At 33.9% G+C, this 22,226-nt stretch overlaps 3 protein-coding genes and 1 non-coding gene across 5 annotated transcripts; 3 read left to right on the top strand and 1 right to left on the bottom strand.

The window, feature by feature from the left end:
• Positions 1–20,588, bottom strand: LOC103854491 (truncated transcription factor CAULIFLOWER A-like). Of its 2 annotated transcripts, none has more exons than XM_009131427.3 (8): positions 19,205–20,588; positions 17,037–17,115; positions 16,875–16,939; positions 16,664–16,763; positions 16,447–16,488; positions 16,146–16,187; positions 15,837–15,958; positions 1–15,651 (listed from the first exon to the last, which is right to left on the bottom strand). In XM_009131427.3, the coding sequence occupies exons 1-8, from the start codon at positions 19,387–19,389 to the stop codon at positions 15,561–15,563; spliced, it is 726 nt and encodes a 241-aa protein (XP_009129675.1). In that variant the 5' UTR covers positions 19,390–20,588; the 3' UTR covers positions 1–15,560. The 2 variants fall into 2 exon arrangements, with proteins under 2 accessions (XP_009129675.1, XP_033141324.1); XM_033285433.1 differs by having other exon boundaries at positions 724–15,642.
• Positions 470–572, top strand: LOC117132199. The gene has a single exon (XR_004455760.1). It is a non-coding gene; the product is annotated as a U6 spliceosomal RNA (small nuclear RNA).
• On the top strand, positions 3,473–5,568 carry LOC103854801. The gene is made up of 4 exons (XM_009131767.1): positions 3,473–4,387; positions 4,547–5,173; positions 5,275–5,409; positions 5,488–5,568. The coding sequence occupies exons 1-4, from the start codon at positions 3,473–3,475 to the stop codon at positions 5,566–5,568; spliced, it is 1,758 nt and encodes a 585-aa protein (XP_009130015.1).
• LOC103854799 lies at positions 12,517–12,981 on the top strand. Its single transcript, XM_009131765.1, has one exon. It carries the CDS (start codon positions 12,517–12,519, stop codon positions 12,979–12,981), a length of 465 nt encoding a protein of 154 aa, XP_009130013.1.
• Positions 20,589–22,226: the final 1,638 nt, after the last annotated feature.

Here is a 22,226-nt window from a genome sequence, read left to right as displayed (position 1 = left end):
ATTTTTTTTTAGTTTCTCTCAAAACTATTATTTATGTGTTTTGTGACTGAATTGGTGTGATTCTTTTCTAGCGAAAACGGTTTTTTTTTTCTTTTTATTACAACTTTTTCAATGTTTTTAAAGATAATTTTTATATTAACTTGATTGACCATGGAAATGTAGTGTAAATTTGTGTCAAAGATAGAATATAGTATCCTGTCATTGAGATCGTTAGAGATGGTATGTTCTATTTTTCTTACACTTATGATCACTATGTTTTAAATCAATTTAGTAATAATAAAATTCTCCAAAATATTTCCACTTGCATTTCTTAAAACATAATGTTTTGATTTGTTTACTTGTTTAAAATTTTAGTGTTTTCAAGGTTTTAATGGGAGTTTTTATATTAACTTGATTGATGTGAAAACTTAGTGTAAATTTGTGACAACAAATAGAACATAAGTATTCTGTCAATAAGATCGTTGATGTTGTTCCTTTGGGGACATCCAATAAAATTGGAACGATACATAGAAGATTAGCATGGTCCCTGCGCAAAGATGACACGCACAAATCGAGAAATAGTTCAAATTTCTTAAGCTTTTTTTTCAAAAAAAAAAGATCGTTGATGATATGTTCTATTTTTTTTTACACTTATAAACGCTATGTTTTTGCATATCAGTCTAGTAATTATAAAAAATTTCCACTTGTGTATTTGTTTACTTGTTTTAATGTTTTCTGGTTTGGTTTGTTGTTTTTTTTTTGACAACATCAAACAAAAATTAACTAGAGACTTCTACCGGTCTGACAGTTTGTTTTTTTCGTGTTAATTTTGAACGTTTTATGTTTTAATGATTTCTTATTTGATCGTAGTGATGCTTTTCTAGCCAAACCATATTTCCATCAGATATTTTATTTTTCAAAGAACATAAAATGTTTTTCTTTTAATTGTCACTAATTTCTTTCTTTTTGTTTGCTGCAAGAAAATATGATTGAGAGAATTTGTTGTTAATATACAGGTTTGGTTTTGGTTCATTATGTTCAGAAAAAAATAAAGGTTAATGGCTTAGCTCCTTCGAATCATATGATATAATGATATGAATTCTGTTTATTACAAACAATATGAGAGGATTGATATTGTAATTTGATTATTATTTATAAATATATGAAAATCGGACTAATGACATGTCTGGATTAGACAAGCCGTTGCATTACGAGTTGTTTTTAGTTTAATAAAAAAAAATCAACTGGGATAATACCACTTCTGTTTTAAGGAATGTTCAGCGTCTTTCCTCTAAGCGCATAGTTTATGTCAATATATTTAAGCTAGCCTTCAAAGCAGCAGCTTCTCGTTTCTTGCTCCATACGTCCAACTGCAAAGGAAAATTAAACATCTTGGTCAAGCAAGTATATACTAACTTAAACTGGACATTCTCTCTAACTGAGTTAGCTATATAATGCTGATTGGAGTCAGAATATAATTAACTCTGGTGTCAGCATTCCATGCAAACGGTCTCAGTGCATCTTCAGTTTCCAAAATTGTTGCACATGTGCTTTCTGGAAATAAGCATGAGATAAATGATCAGAAAGTTGAAAAAGTTTAAATGCAGCAGCTGGCCTACAAAATCTTAAGTCCGTTGCTAAACGGTAAGCCTCAAATTATGTCCTTTCTGAACATTATATGCTAAAATAACCAGAAAGAAAAAAGGCAGATAACGAGAGCAACCTTTCGTTCAAGGAACTCGTTGTTTGATCCTTTGGAATGAGTATCTGGCTATCTTCCCATATTACCATTAAACTGATAACTTAATGGCTAGCTCACAACAGAAGAAGAAATCTCCATTACCCGGTTGTTTTCGTACTTATACCTGTAGAATAGATTGACATCAAATAGCTTTCATTGGCTTATCAGTACACTGGAACATGAATTTCAGAGCGTACATATATACCATTCAGTAGAAGAGGAAGAGAAACGCATATAAATATCAATGCCTCTAAGCATCAGCTCTGACATCTACCTTCTCTATCTCTCTGAATATTAGTGTCTTAAGGCGTTGGGTGTGTGCAGCAATAGCCTGAAGGAGTAGAGGAGGACTACTCAGGCAGTTCATCATACTCCGTTCTGGGGTTAGAATGACATCATCAGCTGACAGAGGAATAAACAGCTTCCCTCTCAACGTTCGTGTTAAGCATCTAAACTCAACCTCTCGCTTGAGTAACATATACTTGTAGCCTTTTGTGATACTCAGCAAATATTCTTGCTTCTTGCTGATCATAAGCTTCCAGCATTGCTTTCTTATGCCTGAAAAAACAAAAAAATAAAAATAAACTTTGGAAGTCAAGTACATTCCTTTCAACTACCCCTCTCATCAAGCATCCTCTTACGTTCAACTTCCTCTCTCAAGACTTCAAGCATTCTAGCTTTCAAATCCTTCCTTTGTCCCCTCACAAGGCTCCTCAACCTCTGCAGCTTCTCTTGTTTGTGAAGAACTCAAACTCTCCCCAGAAAAGACCTTTTTCTTTACGCTTCCCTTTACACAAACTCTCATTACTAGCATCACTGGCACTAGTAATACTATTACCACCCTGGACAGTTATGTTACGCCTAATGCTCTCAACGGTCTTCTCTGATTTCGCTCCCTTTATCAAAAAACTCCGAATGGGTATCATGTTCGGATGTTCCCTCTACAAAGCTTTCGAATTGCATCAACGGAAGGCACATGGGTTTCACTCGGGGTTTCCGGGTCCGGGTTGAACCGTTTAGTAGATGAACCATTGGTACGAATAGGTATGGATGATAGTTGGTTATCTGTTCGGGTGTGGTTCTCTTGTGAGACAATTATTGTCACAATCTCCAAAAAAATTTAATATCCCAAAACTAGTTGAAATTATAAATTAACATATTTTTTTTTGATGAATTTACTTTGGCCATGGACATTCGGTTCTGGTTTGGTTCTAGTTTTTGGTTAATTTAGGTTAAAGTTATTAAATGTCAATAAAATTTGGGTTTTCGAATAAAAATTTGGATAGTTCAAATAATTTAAAATATTCCAAAAAATATTATTGTGCTTCATGATTCTTGATATTTTAGTTTACAAAAATATATTTTAAAATTATTTAGTTATTTTAAAATTCGATATAGTTAAGGACAATTGCGGTGGATATACACGTTATAAAGATTATTTAGGTGATCAGATTGGTACTGTTCGACAATGTCGATATGCCTAAAGTAACCTCCATACGTTATAACTGTTCCCTGACACGCCTACAGTACAGTAAACCTATACTGAATACCTAATGTAGAGCAATAATGATCTAAATGACTGTAGATAACAAAAAAAGATTGTAAAGACTGCAAATATTCCTTCCCTTCCATTAGTATCAATGAACTGTTCTCACATGTTTATCAATTCCTTTCTATTTTTTCACCGTTTTCTTGGCGGAGTTTACTAAGTTGAAAATCTGGATTCACAATTCGAAGGTGCAGCTGGAGGCAATGGTGTCTGCACGTCTTGTTGATTGTCCCGATTCACCGGAAGAAGAAGACATGCGTCCAATTCCAGACATGATGTTTGCAGCTGGCGAGGAACCGGTAGGGGTTCGTGTTCTAACGTATCAATCATCTAGCTCTTTAAAACGGATTTTTAATGCTTTAGATGACGAGGAGGTTGAAATTATAAGGCGATCTTCATTTGGGAAATTGATCGAAATCGCCGACAAACCTGTCTTTTCCGGTAGATTCGCTCGATATATGTTATCAAGGCAGCTTAAAACGAAGAAGAAGCATGAAACGTGGTTCCGATTTGCGGGAAAACCGGTTAGGTTTTCACTCAGAGAATTTGCGATTGTGACGGGACTACCATGTGGGAAATTTCCCCCCAAGTCGAAGATGAAGCTAAAGGAAACAATATCTGAGACACCGTATTGGCCTTCTTTATTCGGTAAAGTTGAGGTTGTCACCGTCTCTGCGGTCATCAAGATGCTATACCGGAAAACTGTTAAGGACAGGGAAATCCGTATTAAATACGCATGCTTGGCAATTCTTGAATCCGTTCTTCTCCCAACAAGCCTGAAGATGAAGATTGCTAGAGAGCATGCAGAAGCAATTAAAGATCTTGAAGCATTTTTTTCGTTCCCTTGGGGAAGACTTGCGTTTGACATGCTAATGGCTAGTATTAGAGAGAGAGATGAGATTGCGCTGTCTCAAAACACGATTGCTGTGAAAGGATTTGTTCTTGCTCTACAACTTGTTATGGTTGAAGCTATTCCGGCGTTGACAGAGGTTGTGCAAGATACGTGTTCTTCGTCCGAATCAGACAGCGAAGATATTGACGGTCATGGGCGTGATATGTTTACTAAGAAACAAACTTTGAATCCAGCACACGGCAGAAGTGTTGATAAGAGAAGTGATGTAAGTTGAAGCTTCATATTTTTATGTTAACGTTATTATAATTTTTTTTTTTATAAAATCCGTTCCTGGACACGATTGATTTAGTATAGGAAGCTATATATTAACTACAAGTCGGTGTCAATTATTGTTTGTAACCAGTAGTATAATGTGTATGTTCAGGTTATCGTTCGTAGTGTCTTACCTGAAGACCCATTCCGGCCTATTGAGGGGGAATACGTGGTTTATTCCGACGAAGAGCATGATGAGCAAGTGGAGAACATGTTACACCGCCTGAACTCAAACAGTAACTTCAGTACTTCAATGTTTCGTGGTGGGGTTAGGAAGCATGATGTTGATCGTATGCGCGAATCATGTAAATCAACCTCAAAGGCAAAGAGAGCAAATAATGTGCGTATTACTGCTCATGACCTTGATCCATGTTCCATTGCTTCTCTTGTGATAGACAAAATCAAATCTCAGTTTGATGTGATGGAGACGACCATTAAGGTCGCATGTTCCCGGGTTGATGCTTTGGAAGGGAATGTTGTTGGACAAGTGGAGTCTGTTTTATCTAAGTTTAAAGATGAAATGCTTGCATGTGTTAAGGATATGGTGTCTGCGTTGTGTAAAGAGCAAGTTGTTCATCATAATGGGACACACCATATTCCTCCGCTTGGTGTGGGTGAAGTCTCTGTTCGGGCAAACCATACCGATCAAGATCCTGATGTCAATGCCAATACTATCCGAAACGTGTTGTCTCACATAAGTGCATATTCCACGCCGCCAAGAGCCACCAAAAGGAGCCAGGTTTTAATTTTTGTATGCTATTACGTTGATCCTTTGTTTCTACGTCTTTGTTGTCTATTCACCTATGTTTTCTTATAGTCCAAATAATTATGCTTACTCAGGATGAGAATCGTACCCCAACAAAGGAAGTCGATGTGGGTTATGGATATGTTCCTGTTGATCCAGTTTCTGATACATGTGCACCATCAGCTCATAGCGAGAATTGTACTAGGCAAAATGCGTTTCAGCAAAGTTTGGTATGTTGGTTATGTATATGGTAATCGATTACAATATGGGAAAATCGTTAATTGTTTGATTACTATTTGTTCTTCTAGGAAAACGGGGCAAATCATAGGCAACTTCTTAGGGAAACGGATGAGCCGACCTTCTCGCTTGGTCTTACTCAAGAAGAGTAGCTTCAGCCTGATGCTCATGTTATGGCTACGGAGGTTGGTCGAGGGGATCCAATCTCTGACAACAATGGTCGTGACAATATAGAAGAAGGACAAGGATCACGGAAAAGTAAGAGGCAGAAGATGGTGCCATCGGGTCTGCTGGACGATTACCAATGCGGGCCCCATTTACGTTCCCGGTTGAGAGATTCACAGAAGTTTATTTTTGGTTTAGCTGATATAAGTGAAACGACCAGGAAGTATGCCATACTCGCAACCAAACTTAAGGCGAAATTGTAAGTTGTTAAATTTTTTATTCTTTTTGTCTGTCAGTACAATTGCCATTATGTAAGATAAAGTGTATTCACTCAGAACAATTTTGTTCTACCAGTGTATTTAATCTTGGTGGGATAGCAGTCTATCCGAAAGACATTGTCTCCATTGTTGAGAGACCACGCATGTTTTCTGCAAAGGTATGAACTCGTAATCCAGTTTATTTGAATATTACGTAATATGTTGATGTAATACCCAGTTATTTCCCTCCATAACAGGTAGTTGATATTCTTATTCGCGTTTTGCGTTTAACTATCGTTCATCAGTTGCCAACTGAAGGGGCCCAGAGTTCTGAATTTTTTGATACCAAATTTGTCTCCGGTATAATCAAGACGTTTCCCAGGTTTCTCAAGAGTAAGAAAAAAGAGAGTTTCGTTTTCCCTAAGGTTTTGAGCGACGTTTTCCCCACTAAAGATTCTCAAAATATCCACCCGACAAGGTATTACTTTCCATTTAATGTCGCAAATAAACATTGGGTTGGTATATGCTTCGATGCTGCTCGTGGGATTGTCACAGTTCTAGATTGTAATACGGCCAAGTTCAAAGATGCGTCGCTGGATAAATATCTAACGCCTATAGTCCAGATGTTACCATATGTGGCTAGATTTGCATGTCTACCTATAGGAGCTGATCCTATAATCCAGTGTTATGATGTTGCTAGGCCGAAATCACTCCATCAGCATAAGAACCCTTCAGATTGTGGATTGATGGCTGTTTTGTTAATGGCCACCCATGCTCTATATGGTATCGAGGTGTGTAAGAATATCAATAATGATATTCTCGAAGAAGAAGGGATGTGTGCAGCAATATTGGCGTATGAGGTCTATGAGAAGTTGTAGGTTATGGTTTCTGTTGTCGTATCTTTTAAGATATGGTTCAATCAATGCATCTCTGAGTGTATGTCGTTTGCTTCGCATGTTGTAGTTCACATTTTCTCCCGGACTTGTTATATGATCCTTGTGTCAGACGCTTTGGTGTTTCGTTAAGTATGTGTAACTTATATTATCTATATTCGGCCAATACTAACATTATTTTTGTTAGTAAACGCCGTTGATTAATTTTCAAAATCTGGTTAATTTTGCAATGATTTTTTTATATTCATACTTCTTATCTTACTTACGTTATTCAATGGATTTGTGTTTTCAAAATTGTATGCATGATACTTTAATCCTTTCTATTAATATGTCTACCTTCTATATAATGTCGGAGCCTTACCTAGTGTAAGGGTGAGTGTTTGTTGAAAGCACTAATATGTTCACTTTAATGTATTTCTTGTTTTAAAGTACAATAAGTTGTAGTTCCATCAAAATCTGGATTTTCTTTTTTCTGCTCAACAGACATTACATATATTCATGTATGTTTATATAAGGTCGAATATGACAACCAAATTATGGTTCTATATCCGAGCCTTGGAATTTTTCATGCATTTACCAGTTAACATGTTTAAAGCGTTAATATTTATGGCAACCACGAGGCTTACATATGACTTACTGTGGGTCTATAATATATTATCTTCGTGGGCATCTTATTTATTTAACAATCTCGGGAACAAGTACAAACCTGCCTCGTACCAAACATGTATAAAATATTTTACATTAACATGTTTAAATTATGATGTCTATTGACACCCCACCATGCTTATCAAACACCTTCATCATCCGAGAATTGCCTCTTCGACTTTATACGACTTGATGTTCTTATATTGCAACTTTGCAAGTTGCTTTATTGTGTCCATTCCCTTTGCAACGGCTACAAACATGTCTTTTTCTTGGAGTTTTCATCTGCCAAAAAGTATTTGATGTAACCAGCTTGTTGTATTATTTAAAACATAAGATATAGACTTGCTTACCCTAATTTCACCAGTTGATAATATTCGACTTTTGCGAGGTCTGCCAGGGGGTCGTCTTGTTACTGGAGGGAAAATATGGAGTGAGGCTTCTTCTCCTTCGATAGTAACTCCATTTGTATTGTTGGTGATGGGGAGTATATCTTTGGCATATGCAGAGGCAAGAGCTCCTAGTGTGTAATAGTCAGATACAAGAGATTCGATACTAATTCTCTCCTTGATTGCTGAAGCAATTGCATGGGGACAAGGAATGAGGAGAAATTGAAATGCGCAACAGCTGCAGGCCTTTGTTGTTAGGTTAACGTGGAATGAGGAACCATTCTTCTCTTTCACCTCGAACTCGCCCTTGTTAATCCGGTTTACAAGCAACCCCCACTCCGTTCGAAATTGGCTTCCAAAATTTCAGTAACACGTGGAGTCAACCGGCTACTCCCCAACTGTGTAACATCACGACGTTCTGCATACCAGTTCATAAGTTTTGTTCGGATATACTCAACCAAAGGCAATATCGGATACTCCCTTGCCTCGTGCAGTACGGAATTCCATGTTTCCGCAATATTGCTGGTCATTATGTTGTAGCGGTTTCCTGAAAAATGAGCTCGAGACCAGTGCTCCAATCCAATATCTATAAGGTATTCCGCACAAGAAGGATTAATGTTTTTTATTTCATTGAAAGCGGTATAAAATTCCGAGAGCTGGAATGCCCTAGCAGCCTTCCCAATCAAGTAACCAAGGTGCTTGTTTTTGTAATGTGTCTTGATGTTGCGTATCAGGTGTAAAACGCATGCACAGTGTTTAGCTGCAGTGTAGACCTACATGTAAATAGACATGCCATGACATTTACAAGTGTTCTTTTATAAAGACAGGAAAATAATAAATAGTTTAACTAATCTTCTAACCTACGTCACTACTAAGTAATGTAGAATGACTATGTTGTATTAGAGGATCAAACCTTGGATATTGCATTGTATATTGAAGAGTGTCTGTCTGAAACAAAAACAACTTCTTCTTTGTTGGGGATGAATTGCAAAAGCATTTTCATAAACCATTCCCATGCACTGTCATTTTCACCATCAACTATAGCAACAGCTATAGGGAAGACTTGGTAATTCCCATCCTGTGCTGATGCTGTCAATAAGCAACCCGCGTACTTTCCTCTCAAATGTGCCCCATCGATGATAATAACATGACGCATATGATTAAAACCACTAATACAAGCACCCATTGCAAGAAACATATATTTGAACCTATGGCCAACAACAACATCATAAACTGTGTGGATTTGTGCTATAGTGCCGGGATTTGCGACAACCAGTCTGTGGAGGTAATCTGGGAGCATTGTGAATGACGTACCAGATGATCCTTTCGCATATTCGAGGGCAACTTCTCGTGAACGCCACGCTTTCCAATAAGAAATCCTAATATCATGTTCCCCAAGCATTAGTTGAATAATCTCATTCGGCCGAGGCCCACAACCTTGGCCAGCAAATCTGGACTTGATCATTTCGCCAATGACTGAATGTGTCGCCTGTTCCTCATATCCTGTTCATGCGCTTCATTAGTTTTCGGTTATTTGTTATCACCCATTATATAATATGAAAGTAATTGTTGGAAATTATCAAGTATTAGGTAGGTGATAAGCACACTATATGAACAAACACTGCTTTCGATAATCTTTGAGTTATTAAGTTCATTACATTGTTCATATCGGGAGAAAAAAAGTAAACATATTTTTTAATAAGTGATCATTTGTTTGTTCTCATGTATAACTGATCATTTGTTTATTATGATGTTCAATTTTTTTTTTTTTTAATATATATACGGTTTCGTTTTATACATTAAGACTGTGTATTGTTTCAGCAACATGTGAAATGTAATGGTTATACCTGCTCGATCGTCAACTGAACATGAATGGTACGAAGACAATTTGCGAATCTCATACTTGTCCACATTTTTAAATTTTATAGCATAAACCCTCCAGTTGCATGCAGCACTGACGCAACGAAGCACCATTCCTTCTGCTGAGGAACGCGAGTGTTTAAACCGAAATTTACGGCGTAATGCATATAAGGCCATATGTTGTTTGAAATGGGCTCTACTTGTAAAAACCTTTCCCTCATATAAGTCATCTGAATTGTTTGTTTGGTTTCCTACAATTTGTTTTTCGATTGATGGATTAGTTATATAATGAGATAGAAATGCATCAACATATTTAACATTGATATTTTACATTACATACTGCCGCAAACATAGTGTCTTATGCATCATTAGAGTAAAAGAAACGCCAAAAAGGATATGCCGGAACCCACATATTTCACAACAAAACATAGGCAACTTATTTATCTTATCTATAATTTTAAGAGCCAGTTCATTTTAAAAGAGGGGATCAAACCCACCACTGCCCTCTTCACCTTCAGAGACAGAGTCGTCGACGTCAACCAAGGTAACACCTCTAGAGGTGCTCATGTTTTTTCCCACGCCAAGTGTGAGATCAAGGCAGAGTTCTTCATTACTGGGAATTGGAGCTGCTGGTAAGGCAACGACAACTTCATTCGATGGTGCTGTTTTGTTTTGGTCTACTTCGCCAGACGATTCACCTTAGTGAATCAAGAATTATCCATTAGTTCTGGTTAGAAAAAACAATATGCTTTACAACATCATAATAGTTCCATAACAAAATACCTTTCCTACTAGCTGGTGCACTTTTCGTTTGCTCGTTGGCAATGACTCCAATTTCTTCTGGTGGAGGGGGGTTACTGATATTATCGTTCTCGTTAACCCCCTCAGAAGAGCCGGTGTATGATCCATCATCTTCATCATCGATCATGATTATTGTAGCTGGTTGTGGAGCATTCACCCTTCGATTTGGAGCAAGTGGCAGAGGTTCAACTCCCTGACTTGGGTGTGGTGACTGTGTTACGTAGACCTCATAGTTGTCTTCTTCCTCCATCATACCATCCCAGTATGGCTCTTCTTGCGTATTTCCCCTCCATATGTTAACTGGTTCGACTTCCAAAGGGGTTGGTTGGTGAAGAATGATTGTTCCGGCGAAATTGCGTTCTGCATTTTCCATCTCCTCTAGACTCACCGGTTCTCCGTACAGCACTTGCAACGTTATAAAGTTCATTAGTTTATAATGTAAATACATCTATGAAATGAATGTTGATATGGTGGGCTGAATATTAAGCATCCATATACAGTCTATAACATTCCAAATATTGTCATCTGACAGGTTAACTTGTAGTACGCTATAACCGGTTCATCCAATTAGTAAAATCGATTATTTAAATGTTAACTACTTAAATTGATTTATAATGCGTGAAAATTATTATAGACTACCAATACCTTCATCGCCAGGTTCATAGTTGCTCGGCTCAACCGGTGATAAGGTGTAACCTTGCTCCATATCGATAATGTCATCGATGGTTAGGCTAGGAAAGTCAGCTGGATCTTCAGTTACCCCTTGCTCGTCGGGGAAAGAATAAACCATTTCTATCTCTAGAGCAACGCGGAAGACGATTAGGAGTTGTGGTTCATTGAACATTATCTCCAACATATGCTTGCTACAAACGATTGGATGACCACCAACCAAGTCTTGCAAAAATTTGAAATTAAATACAGTTAGGGCTCCTATAACATTTGCTACCAGTATATAAAGTTTGTGGATTATCAGAACCGAACCTCGTATAGCTTGTCGATGTTGCTCTTCGGTAACTCCTTCTTCGAGATAAGCCTTATCATCTATTGTGAAAGGTGATCGACAGTAGAACTGGTATTTTGCAACTAGCTCAGGTCCACTAGTCACATAAAGCACCGGCTCAGACATGTAGTCTCTGGCGCTTATCATTGTCTCAACATCTTTGTCGTTACACAAAGTGATCGGAGGGACTTTTGAACAATCTGGGACTAGCATCCAGTTCGGAAGTTGATAAGTTAACGCAACCGGCGTTAGAATCCCCAGATTCAGTCTTATACGTATCAATTCCACCAACCCATCAAAAGTGTCAGTCTTGTTTATTATCACCGTTTCTCCGTGATAGGAAGAGGTTTCTTCAAAAGTCCAGTCGCCATTGGCGGACTTACTCCAAAGCCCTAGAAGGAGCTTCACAAACCACCCCATCTCTACAAGATACGCAAAATATTAGTAAAAATAAATTATGCTGAGTGATAAACATGAAGCCGTGAAAAGGAATACAGATTTTTGTGGTAACAGTAGCATAAAATGTGAAACCCTAGAAAAAGATAAGAAAAAAACCTTAAAAGCTCTATCACCAAAGATTTCCGGAATTAAACAAACCAAACTGGATTTTGTTTGTTGCTTGGTTTATCTGATTTGGGATGATGGGGCCCTGTATTTATAGCCAGAAGGAGATAAGAAGGTGGAGTTACTTACACAAAATCCAGATATACGTAAGCTTATTCTGCACCGGCTACCTAGTACTAGACCTCATCATTAGGTGTAGGCTTCAGAAAATATCTCTGACATATTCCAATATTTTATTAGTTTCAATCTTTCTAGACGTTATCATCCGATGGTTTTGTTAAAAATGTCGGACCGGTTTGGTTTTCGGTTCGCATTTAATAGTTTAATTGGTTTTGTTAACCGGTTTTGTTAGTTATTACAAGTATTTGTCACGTTCATGAAATGGGAACCACATATTTCATTTTTAAAAACAATTATATGTGTGGCCCCTTTTCCCGACGCGTGTTATTACAAATAAGCTTCACTTTTATTGTTAACATTGCTATACACGTTTCTTCTTCATCGGAAATCAACTTAACACTTCTTTTCGATGGCTTCTGGTCAGACTTCTTCTTCAGCTTCCATTTCATCTACGGCCTCCATCATTTTTCCCCTTTGTCATTGTTTGCAGCCAACTACACTGTCGATCTCCTGGACAGACGCAAATCCCGGCCGTCGCTTTTTTAAATGCGACGTACATGGGTTCTTAGAGTGGTCAGACAAGGACTTGCCCTGTCAATGGCAGAAGAGAAGCCTCTTGGAAGCTAGGGACAAGATCCGTCGACAAGCTGCAGAAATCAAAGCTCTCCGTGAAGCCTTCTCGACGGCCAATGCTCAGTTAGCGGCGGTTGAGGTTAATCGTTCCACCGGTCCGAACGATGATCTATTGATTCATATTGAAGAAATCGTCAAAGCTCAAATCATTCAGTCCGATAAGAATATTCGTAACTGTGTTTTCTTTTCTTGTGCCGGCTTTTTCGTTGCAACCGTCGTGCTCTTACTGCTTAAGATATGAACTGCAGCTTGTTTATCGGTTTTCAATATTAATTATTTTCACTTTTAATTTTCATTACCATTGTATAATATCGTTTCTTATGTATGTTTCCTGTGAAATTTCCATCCAATCAATGTAAAATATCCACTGTCTAATTACTGTTCCTTATCTTGTTATATATTTATATACGAAGGTTAGCTGCAAAGCGAAGTTCATGTTTTGTCTTAGTTCGCATATCATAAAACATAGGGTTTGTTCCTTAATTGAACCAATTTTGTAGGGACTAAACGATGAATTGTATAACAATAATAGGTTAACTGAATATATTTGTCTTACTCATTTAAAATTTTTTCTCGCGGGAATATATGCGAGACAAAATGTCTTTTCTTCTGACACCATCTGACAGTTGTACCTATATTTGATATGCCTACTTTAGCTCTGCACCCTACCTACTCAAGTTGGATATCGTAAGGGGATATGTGGGTAATTTCGCGACCTACTGTACATCAACGAACCTAATTAACTTTTCGATTGCATGATTCCCTAATTAACTTATGTTTCGTGGTTTTTCAGCCAATTTGGCCTATAGTTAATCCAATATTTATAAGTACATAAAAAATATTATAGTAATTCAGGTATTTATTCGATTCTTGATTTAGATTTGATTTTTCGATTATATAGATATAAGATCTGTTCAAATAATTATTAGAATCAAAACCCGAACCAAAGTCTCATTTTTTGGCTCGGTTTGGTTTGGTTCTTTTGTTCCATAAAAATGTGCTCATGCCTAATTTACTTAACTGTGTTTAATTATTTAAATCATATTTAAGATCTACTGAAATTTGTCCCCTATATTATGTTTAAGTTAATGTCGATTAACATCTCAAAATATTTATAATTTGAACGCATCCTTGATATTTTCGTTGCCACGATCATGGTGTGTATCATTTCTATGGAATAGATTGATATATATATATATATATATATATATATTATTAAAATTGAAGTACCATTTGGTACTGTCTAGAAACATAGATAATAATATAAATGATAATTATTTGTAAATATTGATAGCAGTATAAGAAAGCAGTATAATATTTTTTTAGTAATTACAATAATTTTTTTTCCATATTTCACTCAGTTTAACAATTTCATTAATTATATTACATTAACAATATATCACATTATTAATTATATTACCATAATAATAATAATAGTGCATATTTTTTATTTATTAGTTAATCAACATTAATTTTGTGCCAATTATAAAATAAAAAATGTAAAATAACTGGGTTTTGCATATGGTTAAACGTTTGGTTTAGTTTGTTTTACTATTTTTTGTTTTAATTTTAGTTTCAATCGATGAAAATTACGTAGCCAAAAAATAATTCAGAAACATGTTTTCTGAATAAAATAATAACTTGAATCAAAATAATAAAAATGTATTATATATATTGTCACTTAATTTCTCACTCCATTTTATTATTTTACTAAATAAAAACTCTTACTATTTCACTTCATATAGCCAAACACATAGAAATCATTTTTTTATTAGTTTATAAAATCAGTTAGACATGAACATTCCATTTAGGTGCGAGTTGTTTTTTTCGGGTATCGTTTTTTTTTTTTGAAATTAAGCTCCGTTTAAATATTATAAATTTATGTGTAGGTTTTTAACTGGATCCTTCTGGGTCTGGATGTGTTCGGTTTTGATGTATAGAAACCTATAAATATCTAATAACAAATATATCTGAAACGGATTCGGAAATTTGTATAAAAATAATCATATTATCCAATTCGGTCTAAGTCTATTGAATACAATTAGTTATATTACGACTCATCTAAAATATAACACTAATTATGAAAAATAAATATCAATGTATAAAAATGTAAGATCCAATATCCGCACATCAATCTCTAGTATTATTTATAGGTTAGCCAATGTTAAGCCGTTCATTTTTAAAGACCCTCATTAGTTAACGAACACATATTTCGTTCTTTGTTTTGCATGGTGACTCTCTCTCTCAAGTATTTACCATTCTTCTCCAGTTGTAATTTCCCTATATCAGATGCTTTCGATTAGCCAAGACATGACAAGGGTTCAAGTCATCTAGGCAAATAAGCAGTGATTAAGCCTTAGAGGAGGAACAAAAATGGAAGAGTAAACCTAATTAATGAATAGATGATAGTCAAGGCTATTGGCAACAAGAGTTTTAGAAAGGTTCACCAACTAGAAAGTCTAAGATTAGTCTTATCCGATTTTTTTATGCAGAATGAAAATATAAATGTAGAAAAGGAAACTTATCCGACTCCAAACCTGCAATATTGATGTTGCTGACAAAGAACACAAAATGCAAAGTACAGTCATTAATAAAATATACAAAATCACATTCGGGATACAATTTTCTGAAATTAGTTCGAAGTTTGAAACTTGGAACATCTTACACCGGTTCTAAGAATACCAAAACCGAATATATTTCATGATATTCGGTTTGGTTCTCTACTTAAACCGAGAAGTTATTTAGTTTCTATAAATTTAAGTACTGAAAATAACAAACCAAGATGACCTTGAACCTCTACTCTCCAGTGAGCCGAGGCATTCAGTGCGGCAACGTTGTATTCCCCGAGCGAACTAGGATTCCGGTATCTTTTTCTCCAATTTCATTCATTTGCGATGTGTCCCTATAAGTACTACATAAACGATACACATTATGCACGTGGCTACACAAATATCAAGGATATACAAATTATAATTTTGCAATGTTGATCTACATTAACTTGATATTATTATTAATCAATACTAACACATTATAACTAGTAGTTTCATATATGCGTTGCCTAGTGAAATCTATATATAGAATGTTGAGAATTTATACCCGATAGACAAGGGAGGGTGGGGAGAAATAGGTCCTGGCAACAGGTGCGGTGTCTCACATGGTGGTGTTGAGTCTAACCCTTGGCTGATGTTTTGCGGCTCAATGTCTTCACCTTGATCAACCTGCCAAATTCAATATTCGTATAACTACCTAATATATTTCGTTTGGGAATTCTTTTAACATTCAAACATAAATTAAATATATGCAATCGGGAAATTTTAGACTAATCTCTGAAACTTTAAACTCCACATTAAATAGGATCCAAATCTAGTATGTAGGCATAGTCAAAGGTTTTGTCATCCGTTTCACCTTCTTTGTTAGCTGTTTCTTCAGTTCTTTGAGTTCCTTCTCCTATGCCAACAAAAGATCCCATATTTATTAATTTAATTCAGAAACTTAAGTATTCTAGACCGAAAATATGAATTTGTGTTTCTTATTTGGAAAAAAAATGAAGAACAGCAATCTTGAAGATTGCATATATAGTCCAAGTATTACGATTTGTACAACCCAATCGCGAAAAAGACCTGCGGGTACCTCAAAGACATTTGCAAAGTACAAGACCATTATATGACAACAACAAAGAGTAATTATCTCTAAACCAGTATATTACCTTTTTCTGGAGCTGTGCTAAGGACTCTACCATGAGCTGGTTCTGTGTTCCCAAACCAAAACAATAGCTACATTATTATATGTAGTATATCTATGTATCTATGTAAATATATGCATACAAGATTAGACACAAACCCTTTTGTACAAATGATCTATGCATATAGATCGTAGATGTATACAAAATGTAAGATAATTCTCTTTGTAGAAAGATAAAGAACCTTTCTAGAGCGAGTTCTCCTGAGGGAAGTATCAAGTTGCATCTCCAGACTCTGAAGCTCTCTGATACTTAGAGCATCTACCTCTTCTCCTTTTAAGTGCCTTGTTATATGAAACAAACAAGTTAAAAATGAAGATGCAATTTATTATATTGTTTAAATTTAGAATGTGTGTATTAATGTATGGATGATCCTTTGGTAATATTTTTTTCACCTTAAGCTTATTTGCATAGCATCAATCATCCTCAAGAGCTTCGAACATTCGGTTGAACACTCACCCTACAAACATAAGAAGTAGAAAGCAAAAGTTAGCCAAATTTAGGATAGACAATGATTTATATCTAATAGATATTTATTTATTTATGTGCTCAAGAACCTGCGAATCCAAACTGGGTGTAGGAATGTCTTGACCGGCGTATGAACACCTCTCATATCGATCCAGAATTCTCTCCATGCTAAACATCAATAAATAAAACTTGAATGACCACTCAATGTAAAACTATTATCATACCGCATGTTTAACATAATGAATAATTTATATTTTAAAGTTGGTATACTCTTTTTCTTTCTTATGTTATTTTGGAAAGATAAACAAAAACATTTCAAGATTTATATGCATGTAATGTTTATTTACAATTGAGACATTGATCTACCTTTCCATACATTTTGAACATTATATTTATAGACTTAGGAGTTAGGACATATGATATTTGGATTATTATTTTAAGCCCCTGAAAATTTCAAGAGAGAACATGCCCTTGAGTAAAAGGATTCTCATAAACCTACTGTCGGTAAATCAGTTAAACCGAGGATAAGTGACCAAGTAGCTCACACAGAGAGTTTACACTGTGAAATCAAACTTAAGATAGAAACGAGTTTAATTACGCCCTTCTTTACACCCAGTACAACTGAGCCACCACAGGCGGGATTACAGACACTATTTACAGTAATCCTTAGACTAAAATGATTATTAGATCAAAGTTTAAATTTCTTCATCATGTTTTCACTTTTTTAAAATATTTAGACATATACTACTTAAATCTCACAAGCTAGAAAGTATATGGGTGCGTATATATTTTCATGTGAAGATCGAGGTTAGTCCTAGGTTTGACCAAAAAAAGAATAAAGCAAGGCACAAAGCTCCATGACAAAGGCTTGCCATGCTTCCAACAACATTTTACGGTATATCTTACTTCCTGTTTACTATTATTACAATCATGACTGAAAGCTCACTCCTATATATAGTAGATTTGGTTTCTCTCTTTAGTAATTTTGTGTACATATAGTTATTATCAATACGAATCCATCCCTATAAAGATGATAATTTGCACATGTTCTTCCTATATATAGTAGGGTTACTTATTTTTCCGTTTCATTAGCACTAATTAGTGATAGTGTTTATCAAAAGATGAGAGCTATTGTAATTTACATGAACCTAGGACATCGGGATAATTTGAACGGTTTCATCATAATATGTCTCCTAGTATTAGTTTTACTGTTTCGGCAAACTTTTATCTCATATTCGTAATTACAATAGAAATAAAGGATAATCCATCCTATATTCCTATTACACTATTACAGTATAACTTACAAATAATAAAAGCTAAAACAAACAATTACCTTTCTAATTTGATCTTTCTATGTATGTTCTCCTTAACGATTCATTAAAAAGCAATTGCCTTTTTAGTCAAATTTGTTCATTTATAATTGAATTCTCAGATAAAATAATGACTACAAATTTTAATTCTGCTAAGTTGTTTGTACCAAAATTTGTTAGTTAAAAACTCATCAGACTTATTTTGTATGAAAGATCTTTGAATTCGAGTTACTAAAACATATAAAACAAACTTTAATCTAACACAGGTTACCAAAAAACACTTGAAACTAACATGAGTAATAGCCAAAGTAATCTACCTTTGAACATTATAAGATCTACTCACTGGTGCAAACCCTACAGGTCGGAATTAAAAAAAAAATATTTGTAGATTTTGTAACAAATTTAATTTTTTCTTCAGCCATTTTCCTATAATCCCACCATTTTTGTAAGCTTGAAGAAAAAATACACACGTAAATTAAAAGAAAGATATCTAATTATATTATGGCATATGTATTCAACTTATTTGGTTTACAGTTAGCACATTCTCAACAATCGTTGTTATATCTCGCAGTTTTGGTTTAATCACATAATTATCTATACTCACTTATGTTAATTAATTTGATTTATGTAGTATATATAATATTTCATTTTTATGTTCTTCCCTGATTACTTAGAGATGCAAGAACTAATTAAGCAGATATGTATGAACTAAGCATGTGTATTAATCTCTCTCGCACACATACATGTTTGTGAATCATCTATTTAATTTGATCAAAATATCTCAGTCTATTTCTCATCAATATCCACTACCTAATTAAACCCACCACTCCCCCCCCAATCGGTCAAAACATGAAATATAAGCTCATATATATGTAGGTCGACAAGAATAGATATGAGATCTTTTTCTTAAAAGTAAATTAAGTAATAGTTCTGGAAGAAACTCAAACCTGGAGCCAGCAGAGTACTCAAAGAGCTTGCCTTTTGGAGAAAAGACAATCAAAGCAACATCAGCATCACATAACACTGAGATCTCTTGAGCTTTCTTCACCAAACCTGTTCTTCGCTTTGAAAACGTCACTTGTCTCCGTATCTTATTCTCGATCCGCCGTAGCTGAACCCTTCCCCTTCCCATTTCGTCAAAATTTCCTCAAGAACCAAAGAAGAAAGCTACAAGAAGACCTTAGAACCTTCACTAGGAGAAAACGAAGAAGAACCCTAGATTCTCTCTCTAAAAAGAAAAAAAAGTAGAGTAAGATGAGAAACTATGCAAGATTTTAATGTGTGAACTTGGTTTATATAAATATGTTAGACACACAATGGCATATGGAGGAAAAAAAGAGAAAGTATCAAATGATACAATTAGGGAAAGTGAAAGAAGAAAACTAGTATTTATGTCAATGTGACGGAAATAGTCTTCAACTAGGTAATAACCCGCGCCTTGCGCGGGATGTGATTATTAGTTTTGTTATTTTTAATAAAAAGACATTAAATCTGTTTAATCTAGATATTGGTTCGGTTTTAAGTTTTTTTTTTTGGTTTTTAATCTTTTAAAATATAACTATTATTTTAAATTAATATTCATTTTCGTTTATTCGGTTAAAATGTTTGATTTTTTTGGTTTTTTCCGGTAAAAACAATAAAATAATATTATTTGTTTGTTTTCATGTTATGAATTTTAGATAGTCGTCATGTCGAACCAATAATTTCATATTATAGTTTTTAAACAGATAATACTTTAAGAAAAAAAAACTATTAAGACAAATCATTTTACTACAATTTTGCGGTAGTGAAACAAACATTAAAAAAAAAATATTTCAACTTTCAAAAAAATTAGATACTTTAGTTATGGTGAGTACTTAGTTACAATGTGCTAAAAATCAAGGTGCACATGTATGTGTATGTAAAAAATATATACAAATAGTTGACAAATATATACAGATATTGTTAATTAATATTAAATGACTTTTTTTTCAAAATAATAAATGAAAAGTAGAACTAAATTAATTTAAAATAAAAAAGGCTTTGCCATTAGTCATTTTTTCATATAAAGAAAATAAAATTGTATCTGTAAATATGGGTGAGCACAGATCAAATATCTGGGTATTTGGAAGCATTCGTGTCGATTCGATCTTTAGCCATCTAGATATTCGGTGACTCGGATATCCGAAATGTTTTGGAATTTTAAAGAATATCTGATTTGATCCGTAAATAAAATAAAATAAAATTTTAAAAATAATTGATAATTTTAATAATAACATTTTATTACATAAATAAAACTTTATTTAACTTTTTTAAATTATAGTACCTAATATAATAAATTTAATTCATAAAAATATTGTAAAACTGATATAAAGTATAATATATATAACATATATATATATATATAATTCTTTACATATATGTATATAAATCCATATAACAGATCGAATTAGATATATGTTCCTAAATGGTATTTGTGATTTGTTTCTTTTTTGTATATTGTATTTTAGTATTTGATTTGTTTCGTAGAGTTACGGATATCCAGATTTTTTGGTTTAAATCAAAACGGATACGAATCGAATCAAAATTTATGAATATTTTGCTCAACTTTATCCATAAACAATAAAATAATATATATATAGTTTGGCTTTTGATTCGTTATTTATTTTTATTTGAACCAAAAAATTCAGAGTTTTATTGGAACTATGTATGTGAGTTTTATATTAAAAAAAAATACAAAGTACATAGTGTGAACACATTTATGAATATAGTGTGAACGCGTTAACATATTTATTATCAAATCATTGTGAGGCTGCCACGTGTCTATTATAGTGTGAATGCATTTATTACAATGCTTCTCTTTTAATATATAAGGGATTATAATCATTATCAGTTAATGAAGTAATTAATTAACTAATATTGATAGTTTTTATTGTACGGAGTTTGGCCGGTTCTAATTCAATATAGAACCTGTTATTATCAAGATCAAAGATCTACTAACAAATGCTGTGAATCCATTGGATCTTTTGACCGATTGGTCTAAATATATGAATAGATAAGTAGATAGATATTTAAAATATTAATACAGAACTTGACCTATCGTAATGTTAAAACAAATTAATGGAAAATGGAATTAAAAAAAAAAGAAGTTGGAGAATATATAGGGTCATGTGATGCAGTTATGCGTAGATCTTCGTAAGGCAGATAGTATTGTCGGTTGTCAAATCATCAATTTAATCTTTCTCATATCATAATTATAAGATCATAATAAATCAGCGTTAAAAAAATAAAATAAAAATAAATGAGAGACAATGAAGGATATAGATGAAAGACCAACTAATAATTTACACATATTGTGTTCACGATAGTTCACGTTAGAACATCTCCCAAAGACACTTTATAACTTTAAATATAAAATCTTTTGCTATCCAAAAATGAATTCAAAAGAGTGAAACTCTATATTTGAAGTTTCACTACTCAAAACTTCAAATTAGAAGTTTCATATTTTTATTTGCATTTTGGTCTTTACAATTACACACACATTTATGACTCAGAAATATTTTTTTCGTTTATTGTTTTAATCCATATCTCATAAATATTTTAAATTTTGTTTACATAATTTAAATTTTACACATAAAATTAAATAAAACTTTAAAATAAGATTTAAAACATTTTAAACTAGATTTAGACAATAATAATATACAAAAAAAAACTTAACAAACAAACTTTAAAAAATTACATGAAGACATAACTATTACACAAATTTAAATATTACAACAACACTAATAATTAGGTAACTTTGATCCAGATCCTTCAAAATTTTCAAATATTGTACAATTTTTTGTTTGTTTAACTGAAGATGGTTGTTGTTGTTTTTGATGTCTTTTTCGTACACTTCTTTCTTGTTCATATCGAATATATTCACGAGTATTAGTATCATCGATAAATTTAGTCTTTCAGCAATATTTTATGTTTTGTTTTTTACTTTCT

The sequence above is a fragment of the Brassica rapa genome, chromosome A02 (genome assembly GCF_000309985.2).
Source record: "Brassica rapa cultivar Chiifu-401-42 chromosome A02, CAAS_Brap_v3.01, whole genome shotgun sequence".
Lineage (NCBI taxonomy): Eukaryota > Viridiplantae > Streptophyta > Magnoliopsida > Brassicales > Brassicaceae > Brassica > Brassica rapa.
The sequence above is the reverse complement of the archived record's forward strand: the minus strand, read 5'-3'. Positions and strand labels throughout refer to the sequence as shown.